This window comes from Sus scrofa, chromosome 15, assembly GCF_000003025.6.
Source record: "Sus scrofa isolate TJ Tabasco breed Duroc chromosome 15, Sscrofa11.1, whole genome shotgun sequence".
NCBI lineage: Eukaryota > Metazoa > Chordata > Mammalia > Artiodactyla > Suidae > Sus > Sus scrofa.
This window is the reverse complement of record NC_010457.5, coordinates 109563707-109582146: the sequence shown is the minus strand read 5'-3', so window position 1 is coordinate 109582146 and position 18440 is coordinate 109563707. Positions and strand designations below refer to the sequence as shown.

Below are 18440 nucleotides of genomic sequence, written 5' to 3'. Positions count from 1 at the left end.
GAAGCAACTTAAGTGTCCATCTATGCCATGACTGGATAAAGAAGATGTGAAATACACACACACACACACACACACACACAATAAAATACTACTCAGCCATGACAAAGAAAAAAATTTTGTCATTTGAAGCAACAAGAACAGACTTGGAGGGCATTATGCTAAATAAGTTAGACAGAGACAAGTGTAGCATGATATCACTTACATGTTGAAATACATCAAACTAGTGAATACAACAAAAAAGAAGCCAACTCAGATATAGAGAACAGTGGGGAGATGGAAGGGGGGAGGAGCAATAGGGGTAGGGAAGTAAGAGGTGTAAACTCTTAGGTATAAAATAAGCTACAAGGATATATTGTACAATATGGGTAATTAGCCAATATTTTATAATAACTAGAAATGGAATATACCATTTAAAAAATTATGAATCAACTACAAATAAAAACAGAAAAAAATAAAAAATAAAAAAATTATGAATCACAAAATTGTACATCTGCATCATAAAATATTATAAAGCAACTATACTTCACTTAAAATATTCACTGAGTTAAAAAAATAAAATAAAATAAAAATTTTTTTAATTTTAAAGAATTAAATTTTTTCATACACAATTTGAGCAACAAAATACATAATCGTAATGGATCAAAACACACTGAATAAAAGACACACTCATGACTTAAAAATGATATAAACAGATAACTAAATGAGGAAACAAGAAAGCTCTTCTTAATGGCAGAATTATGATTAATACACATAACTACTGTTTCAGGGATGAATCATCAATGAATGCTTAAAATAAGTGGGTAAAAGTAAGATGAGAAACAGGATATTTATATAGTCTCAATGTACTTCCCCACAAGTGTCTTATTAATTACAACACGGAAAAACAGTAACTTTGTGGCGGAGAGGCCACCTTAATCAAGCAGTCCAAGTCCACCTCACCATCAATGAAACAAACCAACATCACAGGTCGCCCGACTTGATACACTGAGAAGGGCACAACCATCACCTATAATTTATTCTTATCCAAAATGCATTACCTAAGTTTTATCAGGAAACATCAGGCATATCCAAATTCAGTAATAAATACAAAATAACTGGCCAATATGGTAAAAAGTACCGTGGTCTTGAAAGCAAAGACAGACTGAGAAACAACTCATGATTAAGAGAGAGTAAGAAGAGGTGACAACTCAATGCAATGTGTGGTCCTAGATTGAATCCTGGCCCAAACAAAGGACATTAGCAAGGGAAGTAACAAAATCTGAACCAGATTTATAAACAGTATCATTATCAGTGTAATTTCATGGATTTGATCACTATACTATGGTTATTTCAGATTTAACATTTGGGGAAGCTAGGTGAAAGTTACACAAGAATTCCTTGCAACTAAATTTTGTAAGCCTGAAATTACTCCCAAATGAAAAGTTAAAAAGTAAAAATATTTTTGAAGTCCATAAACTTTAGCCCAAAAATTCAAACTCTAGGAATCTAGTCCCCAGAAAGAACTGCATATATGTATGTGTGTGTGTATATATACATATATGTTTGCTGAAGCATTGTTTGTATATAAACTGGAAATTTATACTGACCCCAAGATAAGCTAATTCCATCTTTCTACCAGTTAAGAAACCACAGTTTTTTCCTAATTTTTCTCCATTAAAACTTTCTCACCATTTGTTAATTTCTAGGCTGGTGACTTACAGGGCGTTCAAAAGTTCATCTTTTTTCCTACTGGTGATACTGAGCTCAATTAATTCTGCACAGATGTGCTAAAGATCTATTTTGCCTTAACTTCTATAACTATAGCTGCAAACTCACCACAATACATAATCTGATTTTCTACCAGTTTTTCTTTTAACATGGGACATTAACTTTTAAATGATATCAAAATATTTATTTTTATTAAAAATTTAAGAGTAAGCTATCACACTACTAACAAGTTATAAAAAGAGCCAGTTCTAATAGAAGAGCAAAGAGTTAACAAATAGTTCTATTAATGTGAAACTGACCTAATTTTTACTTTGACTACCCTTACTTGATTACTTGGTAATTTGCTCCTACGTTTTCCCCCTGCTTAATCCTATGACATCCTCACAAAACACCTTCATGACATATAATTATTTATTGGGCTAAGACTATTTTTTTTTTAATTTTAAGAAACAGGGAATTCCTGTTGTGGTGCAGCAGAAACAAATCCTACTAGCATTCATGAGAATGCAGGTTCGATCCCTGGCCTCACTCGGCGGGTCAGGGGTCCAGCGTTGCCCTGAGCTGTGGTGTAGGTCACAGACAAGGCTCAGATCCTGAGCTGCTGTGGTAGCTCCAATTCAGCCCCTAGCCCAGGAATTTCCATATGCGAGGGGTGCAGCCCTAAAAAGCCAAAATAAAAAAAAAAAAATTAAGGAAGTTACTAGATAAAATTTAACTTTATATTTATTCTGTGATTCAAAGATTCAATTTAAGAAATACTGGAACATTAACACAAACATCTGCTGTAACATATAACTGTGTACTAATATTATTTCAGGCAGTTACTTTACCCGCTTTCTTGATAATGACATGGGTGGTGCCGCAGTACATCCTGTAAGAAACGTTCCATCAAACTAGTGGTACCCCTCCGTTGTCTAATCTGTGTGGTCAAGTATCTGTGCTGATCACTGGACATATGCTATGTAAAGCAAAAAGAAAATGAATATTTTAAAATGGGTAATCCCCAGTAATGAGAGTATCAAAATATAGATTTATTATACTCCTGGTAGATGTATAAATTGATAATACCCTTTCTATAAAACAATTCTAAAATATTCATCTGAAACCATAAGGGGAACTTGAATCAATGTGGGTATTAGAGGACATAGAGCTTACTCCCCCCTCATCCCAAAAAACACATCAAAAACACATCTACATGTGGAACGATTCCCACTGAAAACTAACTGGAAACTGGTAAAAAGGACTCCTGTACAACAAGGATGTAAGAAAGAACACACATAGGAAGGGTAGGAAGGGAAGAAAAGTGATCAGGTCATAACCTGTGTCCCTATTATCAGGAGGGTCAACAATCTATACACTTACAACCATTCTATACCCACATAACTATCTGGTTTTCATTTTCATTATGGAATTCAATAGATTACATGAGCTATTCAATTATTATACAATAGGCTTTGCATTAAATGATTTTGCACAACTATAGGCTAATATAAGTGTTCTGAGCACTTTTAGGGTAGGAAAGGCTAAGTTCTGCTATTCAGCTAGTTAGGTTATTAAATGCATTTTCAACTTAAGATATTTTCAGATTACAGTCAGGATGTAATCCCATCATAAACTTAGGAAGATCTATATCATCTTCCTTTGTGTGGCCTGTCTTTTCACTTTCATGTGTGTAATTGGGGGATTCATAAATAAAGTTATATTGGAGGGCTGTGACCAAGTCTATGGAGCCACCCAAAGAGCCAAAGGTGTTCTTCCTCTTCCACCTCCCGCTGCAAACAATTAAGGCTATTTATACAATAGTAAAAAAAAAAAATTAAAAATAAAGTTATATTGGTGCACACACACAGACACCAAGTAATTCCAACATCTTTCCCAGGAATAATTATAAGGTACATTTACACTGTCTTAGTCATCTCCTCTTGTTTCTTAACTTCACTGCAGTCCAATTTACCAATTTTTTTCTTCGCCAGTGTTTTTTGTGATTAGTTTAAAAATCTCTCCCCACCACCTCAAAGTCATGAAGATTTTCTCCTATTTGTTTCTAAAGCTTTATTGTTTTATCTACAATACTTACATATACAGTCTATTTGAAACTGGTTTTTGTACCCAGGATGAATTAGCGGTAAAATTTCATTTTTCCATACATGGATATAAAATTGACCCAGTATCACTTACTGAAGAAAGTCATGTCCTCACAGCTCTTTAGCGCCATCTTTGTCAAAAATCAAATATACGGAGTTCCCGTCGTGGCTCAGTGGTTAACGAATCCGACTAGGAACTATGAGGTTGTGGGTTCGATCCCTGCCCTTGCTCAGTGGGTCAAGGTTCCGGCGTTGCTGTGAGCTGTGGTGTAGGTCGCAGACGCAGCTCGGATCCCGCGTTGCTGTGGCTCTGGCGTAGGCTCCGATTAGACCCCTAGCCTGGGAACCTCCATATGCCGCAGGAGCGGCCCAACAAATGGCAAAAGACAAAAAAAAAAAAAAAAAAAAAATCAAATAGCCACATATATATGACTGTTTCTGGAATTTCTGGTTTATTTCCATGGTCTTTCTAACTTTGCATTATCTTAATTACTATACTATAATAATAAGTTTTATATCTGGTACAGTAAGTCCTCTGACTTTGTTCTTCTTTAAGATTATCCTAGTTCTTCTTGGTCTTTGGCATGTCCATATATATTTTTAGAATTGGCTGCTTTTTATTTTTTAAAAAACTGCTGGAATTTTTATTAGACTTTCATTGAATCAACATATCACTTTGAGCAGAATTGACATGTTCACATTGATTTTTCCAATCCATGAACATGGTATATCATAGCAATTATTTAATTTTTCTTAAATTTTTCTCAATGTTTAGTTTTCTGTGTAAAGATCTTATACATATTCTGTTCTATATAGTTCTTAAGAGTTAATGGTTTTTTTGTTTTTGTTTTTGTTTTTTTTATCTTTTTAGAGCTGCACCCAAGGCATATGGAGGTTCCCATGCTAGGGGTCAAATGGGACCTGTAGCTGCCAGCCTACACCACAGCCACAGCAATACCAGATCTGAGCCTCGTCTTCAACCCACACTGCAGCTCATGGCAATGCCAGAACCCCAACCCACTGAGCAGGACCAGGAATCAAACCCGCATCCTCATGGATACCAGTTGGGTTTGTTACCACTGAGCCACAATAGGAACTCCCAAGAGTTGATGCTTTTCAATGTTGTTGTTAATATCTTTTTTAAATCTAATTTTTTTATGTGGTGTTTATATATAAAAAGACAATTTTTAATTTCCTGATGACCTAATGGTTATGGATTTGGTGTTGTCACTGCTGTGGCTCAGATTTGATCCCTGGCCCAGGAACTTCCACATGCCACAAGCATGGCCAAAAAGACATATTTCCTTCTTTTTTTTTTTCCTCAGCCATGCCTGCAGTATATGGAATTTCCCAGGCCAGGGATCAAATCCCAACTGCATCTGTGACCTACACCACAGCTGTGGCAATGCTGGACCCTTAACCCACTGTGCCAGGCTAGGAATCAGACCCGTATCACTGCAGAAACATCACTGGATCCTCGACCCGCTGCACCACAGTGGGAACTCTAAGACAATTTTCTTTTATGTTGGCCCAAAATGTTTTTACAATCACTTATCAATTCTAATAGTTCATCTAGACATCTTTGGGATTTTCTTTGTGCACAATCGCACTATGTAAAAATAGCAGCAGTTTTATTTCTTTTTATCCAGTCTTTATCATTTTATTTTCTTTTTCTTTCCATGTTTCCCTGGCTAGGACCTCTGATAAAACATTGAATACAGTTTAATCCAAGCATCAAATCTATTTTCACTTAATGTATTACTGGTATATCTGTTAATTAATCTTTCATTTTTATGGCATTTATTCATTATTTTTAATATTATCTACTCATATTCAGTAAGTGCTAAGATGGTACTTCTCTCAATTAAGTGCTGGCCTCTTCTTGGGCAACAAAGTTAGAGCAGGTGCTACCTGTGACTTACTCAGTTTTTCTTTTCTCTTTTTTCCTTTTTTTTTTTTTTTTTTTTTCTTTTTTTGTCTTTTAGGACCACACCCAAGGCATATGGAAGTTCCCAGGCTAGGGGTGGAATTGGAGCCGTAGCTGCCAGTCTACACCACAGCCACAGCAACACCATATCTGAGTGACATCCTCAACCTATACTATAGCTTGCGGCAACACTGGATACTTTAACCCACTGAGCGAGGCCAGAGATCGAACCCATATCCTCATGGACACTCGTCGGGTTCTTAACCCGATGAGCCACAATGGGAATTCCTAACCTTTCATTGCAAAATTTGTTTCATTATTCTGTTCTTGTCTATACAATGTCCCTACTTCTCTTCTTTCTTGTTTTCTGTGGACTATTTTTTATTATTCCTATTTTATACAGACTATAAAGATTGATATTTTACATAGACTTTTTTGCTGCTCTATTGGTGGTAATAGATTATAACATGTAACCTTAACTAGTTAAGAGTCTAAAATCACTTGTTACTTTTACTGTCTTCTTGAATAATGGAAAGTCCTTAGGAACAACCCAATTTACTCCCCTTCCAATTTACATGCCACCATTGTTAATTTCACAAGATATTATTCATTTAGATTGTCTACCGATTTACCTTTCCATTATTCTTAGTGCCCTCCTGCATCTCTGAGCTTCCAGCTGGAATCATTTTATTTCTACCTGAAGAACTCTTTATAGTCTTTCCTTTAGTGAGGATCTGCTGGTGACAGATTAACTCAAATTTTATTTCCCGAAAACATTTTATTTCACCTTATTTATTGAGTATAGAATTCTAAGTTGGCAGTTGTTTTCTTTCTCTTGGCTTCCACTATTCTTGTTGAATATTCTGTTCAATATTTAGCTAGATTTGGGCCCCTATGTCTTCATTTCCTTAATAGTTATCCAAAGCTTTGAATATACATAACGTGTGTGTGTGTGTATTTTTTTTTCAAGGTGTTTTTTTTTTTGGCCCTGGTGTACCACCAGGAAACTCCAAGCTTTCAAAGTTAGTACAAATTACCTTGGCTGTCAACAACAGAATTTGTTAAAATGTTAGTTTAGTACAGGAATATCCAAATGTCTAAAAATTATCTTAAACCTTAGGCAAAAAAATTATACTGAATGCTTATTGAATAGAACTTGTAGTTAAAGCATAAATATGTTCTATCATTATCGAAAGTTCAACAAATAATCTTCCATTCAAATGATGATATAATTTATCATTCATGAGAGAAATATTAAAGAGAACTTACAATTTATTATCTATCTCCCCATGTTTTTAACCAGCATTAAAAAGTTATTTCTTCTTTAAAAAGGCAGAGGTGTGGGAATCACAATAATAAAAACTTTTCCTACAATTTCTTGGTGGCTCAGCAGGTTCAGGATCTATAGTATGGGTCACTGCTGTGTCGCGGGTTCAATCCTTGGCCTAGGAACTTCCACATGCTGTGGGTGTAACAACAACAAAACCCACGAACTTTTCCTTAGTGTGAATTTGAGTGATTATTAGATCATTAAGCAAAAAAAAAAATGCCACTAAATAGCAAAATTTTATATATTATAAACATGTCTTAGATATCATCTAAGATGAAACAGTTTAGTACTAGGAGAACCAGAGCTTCACCTGACACCTGTGACCCTAAATTCCCCTGAAGAAAAACTTGAGTCTCTTCTAATACTTATTTCAAAATTCCCATACATGATGCTTTACAAACCTTTCCAAGAAAAGGAAGAGAAAAGGATACTATTCAATTCATTCATGAAGCCAGCATTACCCTGATACCAAAACCAAGGAAGTCACATTGGGAAAAAAAGCTACAGACAATATACCTTACGAATATAGACGCAAAAGTCCTCAACAAAATACTAGCAAGTCAAATCAAAAAACACATAAAAAGGATTATACACCATGACCAGGAAGAATTTATCCCAGGAATGAAATACTGGTTTAACATCCAAAAACTCAATCAATGTAATTGCTATACGCTGAACTACATACCCTCCCCCCCAAATTCATTTATCAAAGTTTTAACCCCTAATGTGGCTGTATTTTTAAAAAGGACCTGTAGGAGCAAATTAAATCATACCATATACAAAAATTAACTCGAAGGGAATCAAAGACCTAAAATGATAAAGCTCTTAGAGGAAAACATAGACATAAATCTTCATGATCTTGGATTAGGCAATCTTTATGACTACAAAAACATAAGCAACAAAAGAAAAAAGACAAATTCGACTATAGCAAAATTTAAAACTTTGGTGCACCAAAGCATAAAATTCAAAGTCCTTACCTTATTTTATAATGTCTTAGAAAGTCTAATGTTCTGAATTCTTCACCTGACACTTAACATCCACCCCCCAACCTGACCTCCACACTGGCCTCTCCCACCCTTCTGCCTCAGGATTTCTGTGCTTGCTCTTGGTCCTTCTATCTAGAAATCCTTCCCCCAGGTAGAAGCAAGTCTGGCCTCCAGACTTCATTCAAATCTCAGCTCCAGGAGTTCCCTTCATGGCTCAGTAGTTAAAGAACCCAACTAGAATCCATGAGGATGAGGATTCCATCCCTGGCCCCGCTCAGTGGGTTAAGGATCTGGCGTTGCCATGAGCTATGGTGTAGGTTGTAGATGCGGCTTGGATCCCATGTTGCTGTGGATGTGGTGTAGGCCAGCGGCTACAGCTCTGATTCGACCTCTAGCCCAGGAACTTCCATATGCCACAGGCACGGCCCTAAAAAGAAGAAAGAAAGAAAGAGAGAAAGAAAGAAAGAAAGAGAGAAAGAAAGAGAGAGAGAAAGAAAGAAAGAAAGAAAGAAAGAAAGAAAGAAAGAAAGGGAGGGAGGGAGGGAGGGAGGGAGGGAGGGAGGGAGGAAGGAAGGAAGAAAGAAAGAAAGAAAGAAAGAAAGAAAGAAAGAAAGAAAGAAAGAAAGAAAGAAAGAAAGAAAGAAAGAAAGGAAGAAAGAAAGAAAAAGAAAGAAAGAAAGAAAGAAAGAAAGAAAGAAAGAAAGAAAGAAAGAAAGAAAGAAAGAAAGAAAGGAAGGACGGAAGGAAGGAAGAAAGGAAGAAAGGAAGAAAGAAAGGAAGAAAGGAAGAAAGAAAGAAAGGAAGGAAGGAAGGAAGGAAGAAAGAAAGGAAGAAAGAAAGAAAGAAAGGAAGAAAGGAAGAAAGGAAGAAAGGAAGGAAGAAAGGAAGGAAGGAAGGAAGGAAGGAAGGAAGAAAGGAAGAAAGGAAGGAAGGAAGGAAGGAAGGAAGGAAGGAAGGAAGGGAAGGAAGGAAGAAGAAAAAAACTCAGCTCCAATGGCACTTCCTTAACCTTAGCTGACCACCCTACCTAAAATCACACAGTCCTAAAAAGAAGAAAGAAAGAAAGAAAGAAAAAGAAAGAAAGAAAGAAAGAAAGGAAGGAAGGAAGGAAGGAAGGAAGGAAGGAAGGAAGGAAGGAAGGAAGGGAAGGAAGGAAAAGAAAAAAACTCAGCTCCAATGGCACTTCCTTAACCTTAGCTGACCACCCTACCTAAAATCACACACTCTTCCCTATTTTATTTTCTGCATAACATTTATCACAATCTGACATGTTATGTACTAAATTTACATGACTATTTGTTTTCTGTCTTCATCAAAGTGTAAGCTTCATGAATGAGGGGAAAATGATTTTGTTCATGGCCATATCCTTAGAACGTTAAACAGTATTTGCCCATTAGTAGATTCTCAATATGGTCTGTTAGATGAATGAATAAATGAATTTAATAAAATGTAAAAGAAGAGAAAGTTATGAGTAGGTCCTTTGAAGTGTAATCATATTAACAGAATCAACTCACCTGTTCCAGGTTATTATAAGGCACACAGCAATAGCTGCAATGTCCTTGTCTGTTCTGCATATTGAATAACCAAAGTCAGGTGGCTATTGTCTTTGAATACTCACACTGAAAAAAAAGAAACATGGCAAAATCACAATAATTCCTTATTACCATTAGGAAACTGGCTATGATAATATCAGAGAACAGAAATTTATTGAGTCCTACCCATTCTAATAATTATGAAAGGGCTACCACGAGCTACTGAATTAATCAGAAAGCCTCAAGTAGAGATGAGATCTCTGCATCTTTTTTTTTTTTTTTTTGTCTTTTTTTGTCTTTTCTAGGGCTGCACCCATGGCATATGGAGGTTCCCAGGCTAGGGATCTAATCGGAGCCATAGCCACCAGCCAGAGCCAGAGCCACATCAATGCGGGATCCGAGCCGTGTCTGCAACCTACACCACAGCTCATGGCAATGCCGGATCCTTAACCCACTAAGCAAGGCCAGGGATCGAACACGCAACCTCATGGTTCCTAGTTGGGTTCGTTAATCACTGTGCCACAACAGGAACTCCTGCATCTTCTTTTTTTAACTGAGGTGTAGTTGATGTACAAAATATGTTTCAGGTGTACAACAGGACAATTCACAATTTTTAGAGGTTATATTCCACTTATTATAAAATATTGGCTATATTCCCTGTGTTGTACTATACATCTATGTACCCGATCTATTTTTTACATAGTCGTTTGTACTGCTTAATCCTCTGCTCCTATGGTACCCTTCTCCTCCATACTATCCCTGCTGGTAACCACTAGTTTGTCCTCTGCATCTGTGATTATTTCTTTTTTGTAATAGTCACTAGTTTTATTTTTCAGATTCCACATATCAGTGATATCATACATATTTGTCTTTCTCTGAGAGTTATGCATCTTCTAGAAGAATAATTTGTTGCCAATATTTGAAGCCTAGATGACTGAGTTTATTAATTTTCTGAAAAGTTGCTAGTTATCAAGAAATGATTCAGTATTGAGTAAAGTACTCAATTTGTAAAGACAAATTACTATTTCTAAGTTGTTGCTCTAGTGTATTTACTACACTCTAATGAAGCTCATTAATTTTCCCATTATTTTCTACACAAAATCCCAGATTATGTGAACTCTCAGTGTCATACATAACATCTTTTTCTTTTTTTGTCTTTTTAGAGCCGCACCCAAGGCATATGAAGGTTCCCAGGCTAAGGGTTGAATCGGAGCTACAGCTGCTGGCCTACACCACAGCCATAGCAATGCCAGATCCAAGCCACGTCTGCAACCTATACCACAGCTCATGGCAACGCCAGATCCTTAACCCACTGAGAGAGGCCAGAGATCAAACCCACAACCTCATGGTTCCTAGTCAGATTTGTTTCTACTGCATCATGATGGGAACACCCATACGTAACGTCTTATTCTCTGTCATGAGAGAAAAGATACCACATTTATTTTCTGCTTAATCTGCAAAGAGGCAGATTTTAAAGTAATTTACCAAAAAAAAAGATTGCTAAAAAACAAAACAGTAACCAACAGAGCCTCTGGGAAAAAAAGACCTTTCTTTTCTGACAATTACATAAATCAAACGAATATGAGGAATTTTTTCCAACTGGTGCAATAAAATTTCACTACAAATAAAGAATAGTTTCCAAGTTTTTACCCTCCCCTCCAAAAACCACAATCCTTCAACATTACATACTGCAGTGATTTCCAAGTCAGGCTGAATATAAAAATCGGCCCCCCAAATTCTGATTTAGTAAATCTGGAAATAAAGTCTAGAATTCAGAGTTTAGTAAATCTGAAAATAGAGCCTAGAATCTAGGTAATTTTGATATAAAGCCAATTTATTCACTGACACAAAATGTATATAGTTTATTACTTTAAGTAACAAATTCAAAATAAGGAGTTCCCATAGTGGCTCACTGGTTAACGAACCTGACTAGTAACCATGAGGTCGTGGGTTCAATCCCTGGCCTCGCTCAGTGGGTTAGGGATCTGGCGTTGCTGTGAGCTGTGGTATAGGTCGAAGACACGGCTTAGATCCCACACCGCTGTGGTTGTGGTGTAGGCCAGCAGCTGTAGCTCCAACTGGACCCCTAGCCTGAGAACCTCCCTATGTCGCAGGTGCAGCCCCAAAAAAGACAAAGGACCAAAAGTAAATAAATAAATAAAATAATAATAATGAAGTGTTTTTACTGTTTTGTGAAAATGAAAATAGAATTGTACAAAATAATTTCATCAACATTTTAATTCTAATTATTTTAAGCATTCTTGTCTGTTGAAAAATATAAAAAGAATTATCCCATAATGTTATAAGCATTTTTCATAAGATCATCCTGCAACAGATGTTTACTCATTAAAATCAGTGTTCAAAAATGAAATCATAGGGAATTCCCGTTGTGGCTCAGTGGTAATGAATCTGACTAGTATCCATGAGGACTCAGGTTCAATTCCTGGCCTTGCTCAATGGGTTAAAGATTCTGCGTTGCTATGAGCTGTGATGTAGGTCACAGATGTGGCTCAGATCTGACATCGGTGGAAGCCGACATCTGCAGCTCTGATTGGACCCCTAGCCTGGGAACTTCCATATGACTCAGGTGTGGTCCTAAGAAGCAAAAAAAGAGAAAAGAAATCATAGCCTAAAACCAATTAGAATAGAAAAGCTTCATTAAATCAAAATGCTTTCATTATATTCACTTACCTATTACTTTTTATTATGAGAAAATTTCATAGTTTCTGACTTCTCACACTTCTAGGGAAAATAAATCAATTAATCCAGCTTCTGAAATAAAGAATATTTAAGAAATTATTTACTTAAAATTTGGTCTGTTTTCCTTTTACTTCACTTATTAACCTGAAACAACAAAAAGAAAGAAGCTTTAAGTTGTATTTATAAATATGACATTTTTCAGGCTGAGAGAACCCTAGAACTCTAGAGAGAACCTAAACTCTGAAAATCACAAAATAAATTTTTTAGTGCTTTATTTCAAATATAATTAAAACATTCATTTAATGAAAGGCAAAATGAAAGTCTAACATCACACACGCACAAATCTAAACACTTTGAATATTTTTCGATCTTTAACCTTTATGTACTTTAACTCCCATGGCATTATTGCCTGCAATTTCCATCATCTCTAGTGTCATACATATGCCATAATGGAGCTGCAATAAATCAAAAGCACCTGTTGGCATTTTAAAAATTCACATGCTGAAACTCCATCTGAAAAACTTATGGAATCAAAATTCCCTGGGGAAGCCAAGCACATGCATATTATACATAATTTAAATGTTCCAAGGTGATCCTGATATACAATTAACCAATAGTGTGTCATCTTTCACGTACCAATAAAATTCTTAAAGGAATCATTTCTTTGGGGTCTAAAATTAGACTACTTTATATCACCAAATGGGTCTTTTTATACAAACTCTGAATTCTATTGGTTCCTGGTATTTTTATAAAGTAACGAATCATTTACCTTGAGCAGAAAAGGGTAGATATTTCATCAGCTATATTTAGTCCTGGCAAACATCTATAAATTAAAATAAAACTGTTTAACAGAAAAAAGATAAGCCCTGTTAAGTGTCTGCCATTAACCAAATAAGTACCCCCGAGTCACAATTTAAGTTTGAAAAGTAACATAATTATGTTTCCATTAACAAGAGAAAAAATATTAACTTTTGAACATAAAGCAGTTTACATACTATAACTCATTGAATCCCACATGACCTCTTAAAATGTTCTGGAAAAGAGTGACGATTGTCCATATACCCCACCACCAAATAGTTTAGATCTCTGGGTTCTGGGAAAAGTAGCTGTAAGGACACAAGGCATAACTTGCCTACAGTAGGGTTAAGACCCAAGAGGCTATCAAACCCAAAACGAACTTTCAAACTTTCCAAAGAAATATTTACGTGAAATTTAAGTTTAGGTTCTGAACCATGCAACTCTCAGCTCTTGTGTTAGTTTTAATAAAAAATACTGTCAATTCTTTATCTCTCTATATCAATTGACAATTAAGCCAAATTAGCCAATTTTTTTTTCCTCCACATTGTTGTGGGCAAAGTGTTTACCCCCTAACCAGGATCACTGGGGGGTAACAAAAAATTCCAACACTTGGACCCAAAAGAGCCAGTGACACCACTGTAAGATCAAGGAATAAACATTCAGCACCTACCCAGCGCAAGGTTCCATGCTAGGAGCATCAAGGGATAGAGAGAAATCCAAGACAAGCTTTCTTGCTCTTGAGAAGTTTAAAACAGAATTAGGAAATAAATGCATAAATATCAGGTGGTATCTGAGAAATGTCTACGCACAAATAATAAGTGCAAATGGATGTAGTTGCAAAATACAGTTTTAGCTGGACAAACCAGATGTCACAGTAGATATGGCTTTTTAGCTGGACATTATCCAGAATTTGCTCACATAACCATCAGGAAAAGATATTCCAAGTCACAAAGAAGCAAAAGTACAAAAGCAAGAAAGCACAAGGAACATGTGGAAATATCAAGTTGACAAGTTTAGCTGGAAATAAGATTTCATTTAAGAATTTAAAGGGCACTAAAGCAAGAAAAGTAGACTAAGGTTTGACATGACAGGATTTAAAAGCAGATGAAAGATTTAGACCTTATCTTCAGACAGTGTGTAAATGTTTTTGGGAATCAGTATACTCAAAGAGTGCTTTAAGAAAATTCTGGAACAATGTTCTTTCCTATTCAAAGGCTTTCAACAGGATAAGGGATATAACTGTTTAACTATTCAGCACTATTTCCTAGAATATGAGAGAATTAGTTAATACCCAAATATCCAAGTTTAAAGAGTCAGTATCCCTTAAGCAAAGACTCAGTCTCATTTATACTTACAAATTAGGAAAACACACATTAATTGTTTCTTTAAGGAGTGACTTTTATTAACTTGTATTAAGAAAGTAAAACAAAATTATAGTAAAATTATAAAAATAATAAAATTGAGAGCATAAAAATCAGACCAATCCCACTACCCACCATTCATTTTATATTCTTCTCTGTTCTAAACATGTTTTTACAAAAATGGAATGGCCTCCTCTCTCATTTAACCATATATGACAAGCACCTGTTTATGATATTATACAGAATTCCAAAAATTTCATTTTATCAGTGTGAGATAAAAATCTTCTTATCTGACAAGATAAGACCCAGGAGTTGGTGAGTTAACTTTTTAAATATTAATCAATAAAACAATTTTAAAATACAGAACACACTTAACCTCAATATTTTATCTAACTTAAAACATACAAATAAATACATGTTTACGGTCAAGATAGGTTTTTTTAGTTTCATTGAGGTCTTTTTGTGAATACGACAGCTAGAGTTCCAAGTCTTATTTTTTATCATATTTTCATAAACCATATCATGATTTACCTGCAAGGAGTTTCCAAAACCAAGTCTGCCTAAAACCGAGTTCCTCAAACAAGTTTATGATTAATCTCTATCCAAAACGTGTTCCCTTTGTTGTCCCACCCCTGCTCCCTTTAGGATTGAGGAGTATCAAAGAAAAGAGGAGATTGAGACCAAGCAGGACCATATGGGGCACTCCCAGGTACAAAAGCTCCTCCATATCCCCCATGTCTTGTTTGTAGGAGAAAAGTTTTAGTCTCCTAGGCCTTTCCTGAGTTCCAAAAAGTAGACTCAAACAGTTACCAATTAGGGAAGTGAGGGAATGCAGGTGAGCAAGAAAGTTATAATAGCTTAAACAACAGTTCAGCGATAAAACAGAGCCCTACTTCCTCCTCAAGTAATATGTATAACAATCTGATGCATATCTTTGAGCTTTTCTGTAGAAACTACACCCCTCCACTCAGGTGGAGGATGGTGACTACATGCTGACCACACACAGGTGGACCCCAGACTGGGTGGAACCTGAAGGTTGATGATTAAGATTTCCAAAACATCATCTTGTTAGGTACCACCAACCAAAAGAAAGAAAGCCCATGAGCTGCAACCCTCACCCCAAAAGTTGCCCTTAAAGAAAAAAAAAAAAGAAAGAAATAAAGAAATAAACCCATCCCTGAAAGCCATGGGGGAGTTCGGGTCTTTTGAACACGTGCTGCCTGTTTGTTCTCCTTGCTTGGCACCCTGCAAATAAACGCTGTACTTTCCTTCACCACAACCCGGTGTCAGTAGATTGTCTTTTCTGTGCAGCAGGCGAGCAGACCCAAGTTCGGTTCGGTAACATTTCCATTTTGGTCCCTCTAAAACAGAATAAGAACTTAAAGATATTTTCAAAACTGAGAGCAGTATTATGATTAATGTTTTAAGATTCTCCCCAACCTTTTATACTTGTGTTACACAATTAAGTACTTCTGCAACAGCCTTTTTTTTTTGAGGCCAAAGCATTTATTTTTCATAAAAAAATAACCACGCAATTAAAAAAAGACAACACTTACACTTATTTTACTAGTTTATGTAATATTTAAAACTGCAAAAACCAATCTGGGGCAGTGAATAGAGATCTCTGAAATGCTTGAGCATTTGAGACAAAAATGTCTCAAAATAGAAATCAAGTTGTGCTTTTTTTTAGGACTACTTCTTACATACCTTAGATCTGTACCTACTGCAGAGATAAATAAACACATTGTTGAAATGCCTTGAGTTGTAGTGTGTGAGTTTCTCAAGCTGGGTGTAGTATTGAGTAAGAGCTAACAAAATCCAGACTCCCCAGAGGAAATATTTTTCAATTGTGTGACAACAGAGACAGCTCAATAATAAATAAGAGAAGGCAATAGAAAAACATTTAGATAACTGAGTAAGATCATCTAAATTACTTCTCTAGCGATAGGGAAACAATTGGCGAGCAATCACAAAACAATGACGAAATGATATAAAAAAGACCATTTTAATTCAGTGTCTCTTTCCTTATAATAGTATTAACTAATTTTCAACTTCCCACTCTTTTGAATTATCCACCTTGTATTGGTTTACCTCTGGCGACAAGAATTATCCTGGATACTTTCATTTAGTCTCAATAAAGTAACGGCTAATTTTTAGTGAGAGCTTAATCTGGGCCAGGCATTAAATCAACAGTTTCACTTGTATTACTTCATCTGAATATCAAACAGCCTTATGAGATTGGTATTCCAGTAACGCCCACTTTACAAATCAGGAAACTGGGGTTTAGAGAGAACAACTATCTTGTTCCAGGTCAACACCAATAACCGGTATAGCTGGGATTTGACTCTTAACCTCTGGACTTCTTTAAAAGGCTTGCTTTCTGTATTTTCAGGGATGGTAATTAATTGTTTTAACATTAGATAAAAACAAATAATTAGGAATCTAATCTGCTGCTATAAACACTGTCACATATTCCAAAGGAAAAAAAGTAAAACTAATGTCAAGCTTAACCGCATTATTGTCCCCACTCTGAGATGAGTGCTGACAGTATCCTGGATTAATGACAAATATAATTAGCATGGCACACGGGAAGTAACACATTTTATATCACAACCCAGCATACATAGACACACAAGCACACCACACACAGGCACAGGTTAAAACAATGCCACAAAACAATACCCTCATTACATGCACCGAGTTCTGGTATTTTCTGTTGTCTTGGTTTGGCTTTTTTTAATGCTACTTATGATCCACTAAATTAATTTCACAACTCGCCAATGATTTAACAACTGCAATTTAAAACACATTGCCCCAAATTATTACGCAGAGCCAACAACATTTTATAAATGATTTTTACCCTTCATTCAACTTATTTCTACCCAGTATCTTGGCCATTCCAGTGATATTTTATTAAATATTTAAGGCGTTTCTTTACTAGGGTTGGCCACTGATAAAGCTTCGGGGAGAAGAAAATTCTTGCCTTACAGGCTTTGGGTCCAAATCAGTGCAAGTTGAGAAGGCAGTAAAAAGACATTTATGCATTGATACAGAAAAAGTCCTTAAAGTATTAAAAAACAGACCACACTGGCATCCCATTTATGCAACACGAATATATGTTTATGTGCTCCAAATTGTTAATAATGACTTTCTCTTGAGGATGAGGCTGATAGGAGTTTTTTCAGTTTTTTGACTCGGACAGAATATAATTGCGGGGTGGGGGTGGGGAGTGAACAAAAAGGAATTTGTAGAGGCAAAAAAAAACGTTTTAGTTCCGAGAGCCAGTATCTCTCAACGCGCTGCCAGAATCATCGCGCCAAAAAACGTTAGAAACTGGAAATGGCCTTAGACGCACGTGATAACGACGGCGTATTCCGACCAGATGTACATAACTGTTGCATGACAACAGCAAAATAATCATTAACATAATAATCTAACGTTTCCAAAATAAATTCTAATCGCCAGAGGCTGGTAAAGGCCTAGATCTGGGGGCAGCTGGACACAACGCAGGACACCGGGGGAGAGGGATTTGTGGACAAGTGGCTCTGGAACTCGGTTCCACAGGTGCCCTGCACGTCCCCAGGTTGCGTTCAAATCCTTAAATCCAACCTCCGCAGGCCGCCTCCTCACCAGACTCTGCCCAAGGACTCGTCAGCAAGCCCCTCCGACCTAGGACCCCCGACAGAAGCGCAAGGCAGCCTGCCCGCCACCTCCAGCCCACGCCCCAGCCACCTGGATTCGGGCCGGGCCGGGAGACGCCGGCGCCACTCAAGCAGGAGGAGCGGAAAGGGACTCGAAGTGACGGGAAGCCGAGGACCTGCAAGGTGGGCGCGGGAACCGGACAAACCGTCTGGGGAGCCCTCCGGAGCAAGAAGGCACTCGGCGCGCAAGGCGAGGAGGGCCCACCCCAGGCCGCGCGCCCCGAGCCCGGGGTCCTTGCCCAGGCCGCGCACCGCTGGCCCCGCCCCTCCCGCGCTCGCCCCTCCCCCTTTCGTCCCTCCCCCATCTCGCCCCG

The 18440-nt window shown here is 37.0% G+C and overlaps 1 protein-coding gene across 6 annotated transcripts in view; it reads right to left on the bottom strand.

Moving 5' to 3' along the window:
- ZDBF2 (zinc finger DBF-type containing 2) overlaps positions 1-18440 on the bottom strand; it is a 30414-nt gene that overhangs the window by 11712 nt on the left and 262 nt on the right. The window contains exons 1-5 of one of the 6 annotated variants that reach the window (XM_021076144.1): positions 13735-18399; positions 13036-13089; positions 12258-12338; positions 9549-9653; positions 2538-2665 (exon numbers count right to left, since the gene is read on the bottom strand). In XM_021076144.1, the coding sequence (XP_020931803.1) occupies positions 2538-2665; positions 9549-9608 (188 nt within the window). In that variant the 5' untranslated portion in view covers positions 9609-9653; positions 12258-12338; positions 13036-13089; positions 13735-18399. Of the gene's footprint in view, positions 1-2537; positions 2666-6350; positions 8294-9548; positions 9654-12257; positions 12339-13035; positions 18400-18440 lie in introns of those variants that run through there. The other 5 variants (XM_021076143.1, XM_013984420.2, XM_013984418.2 and 2 more) reach the window with 5 other exon arrangements.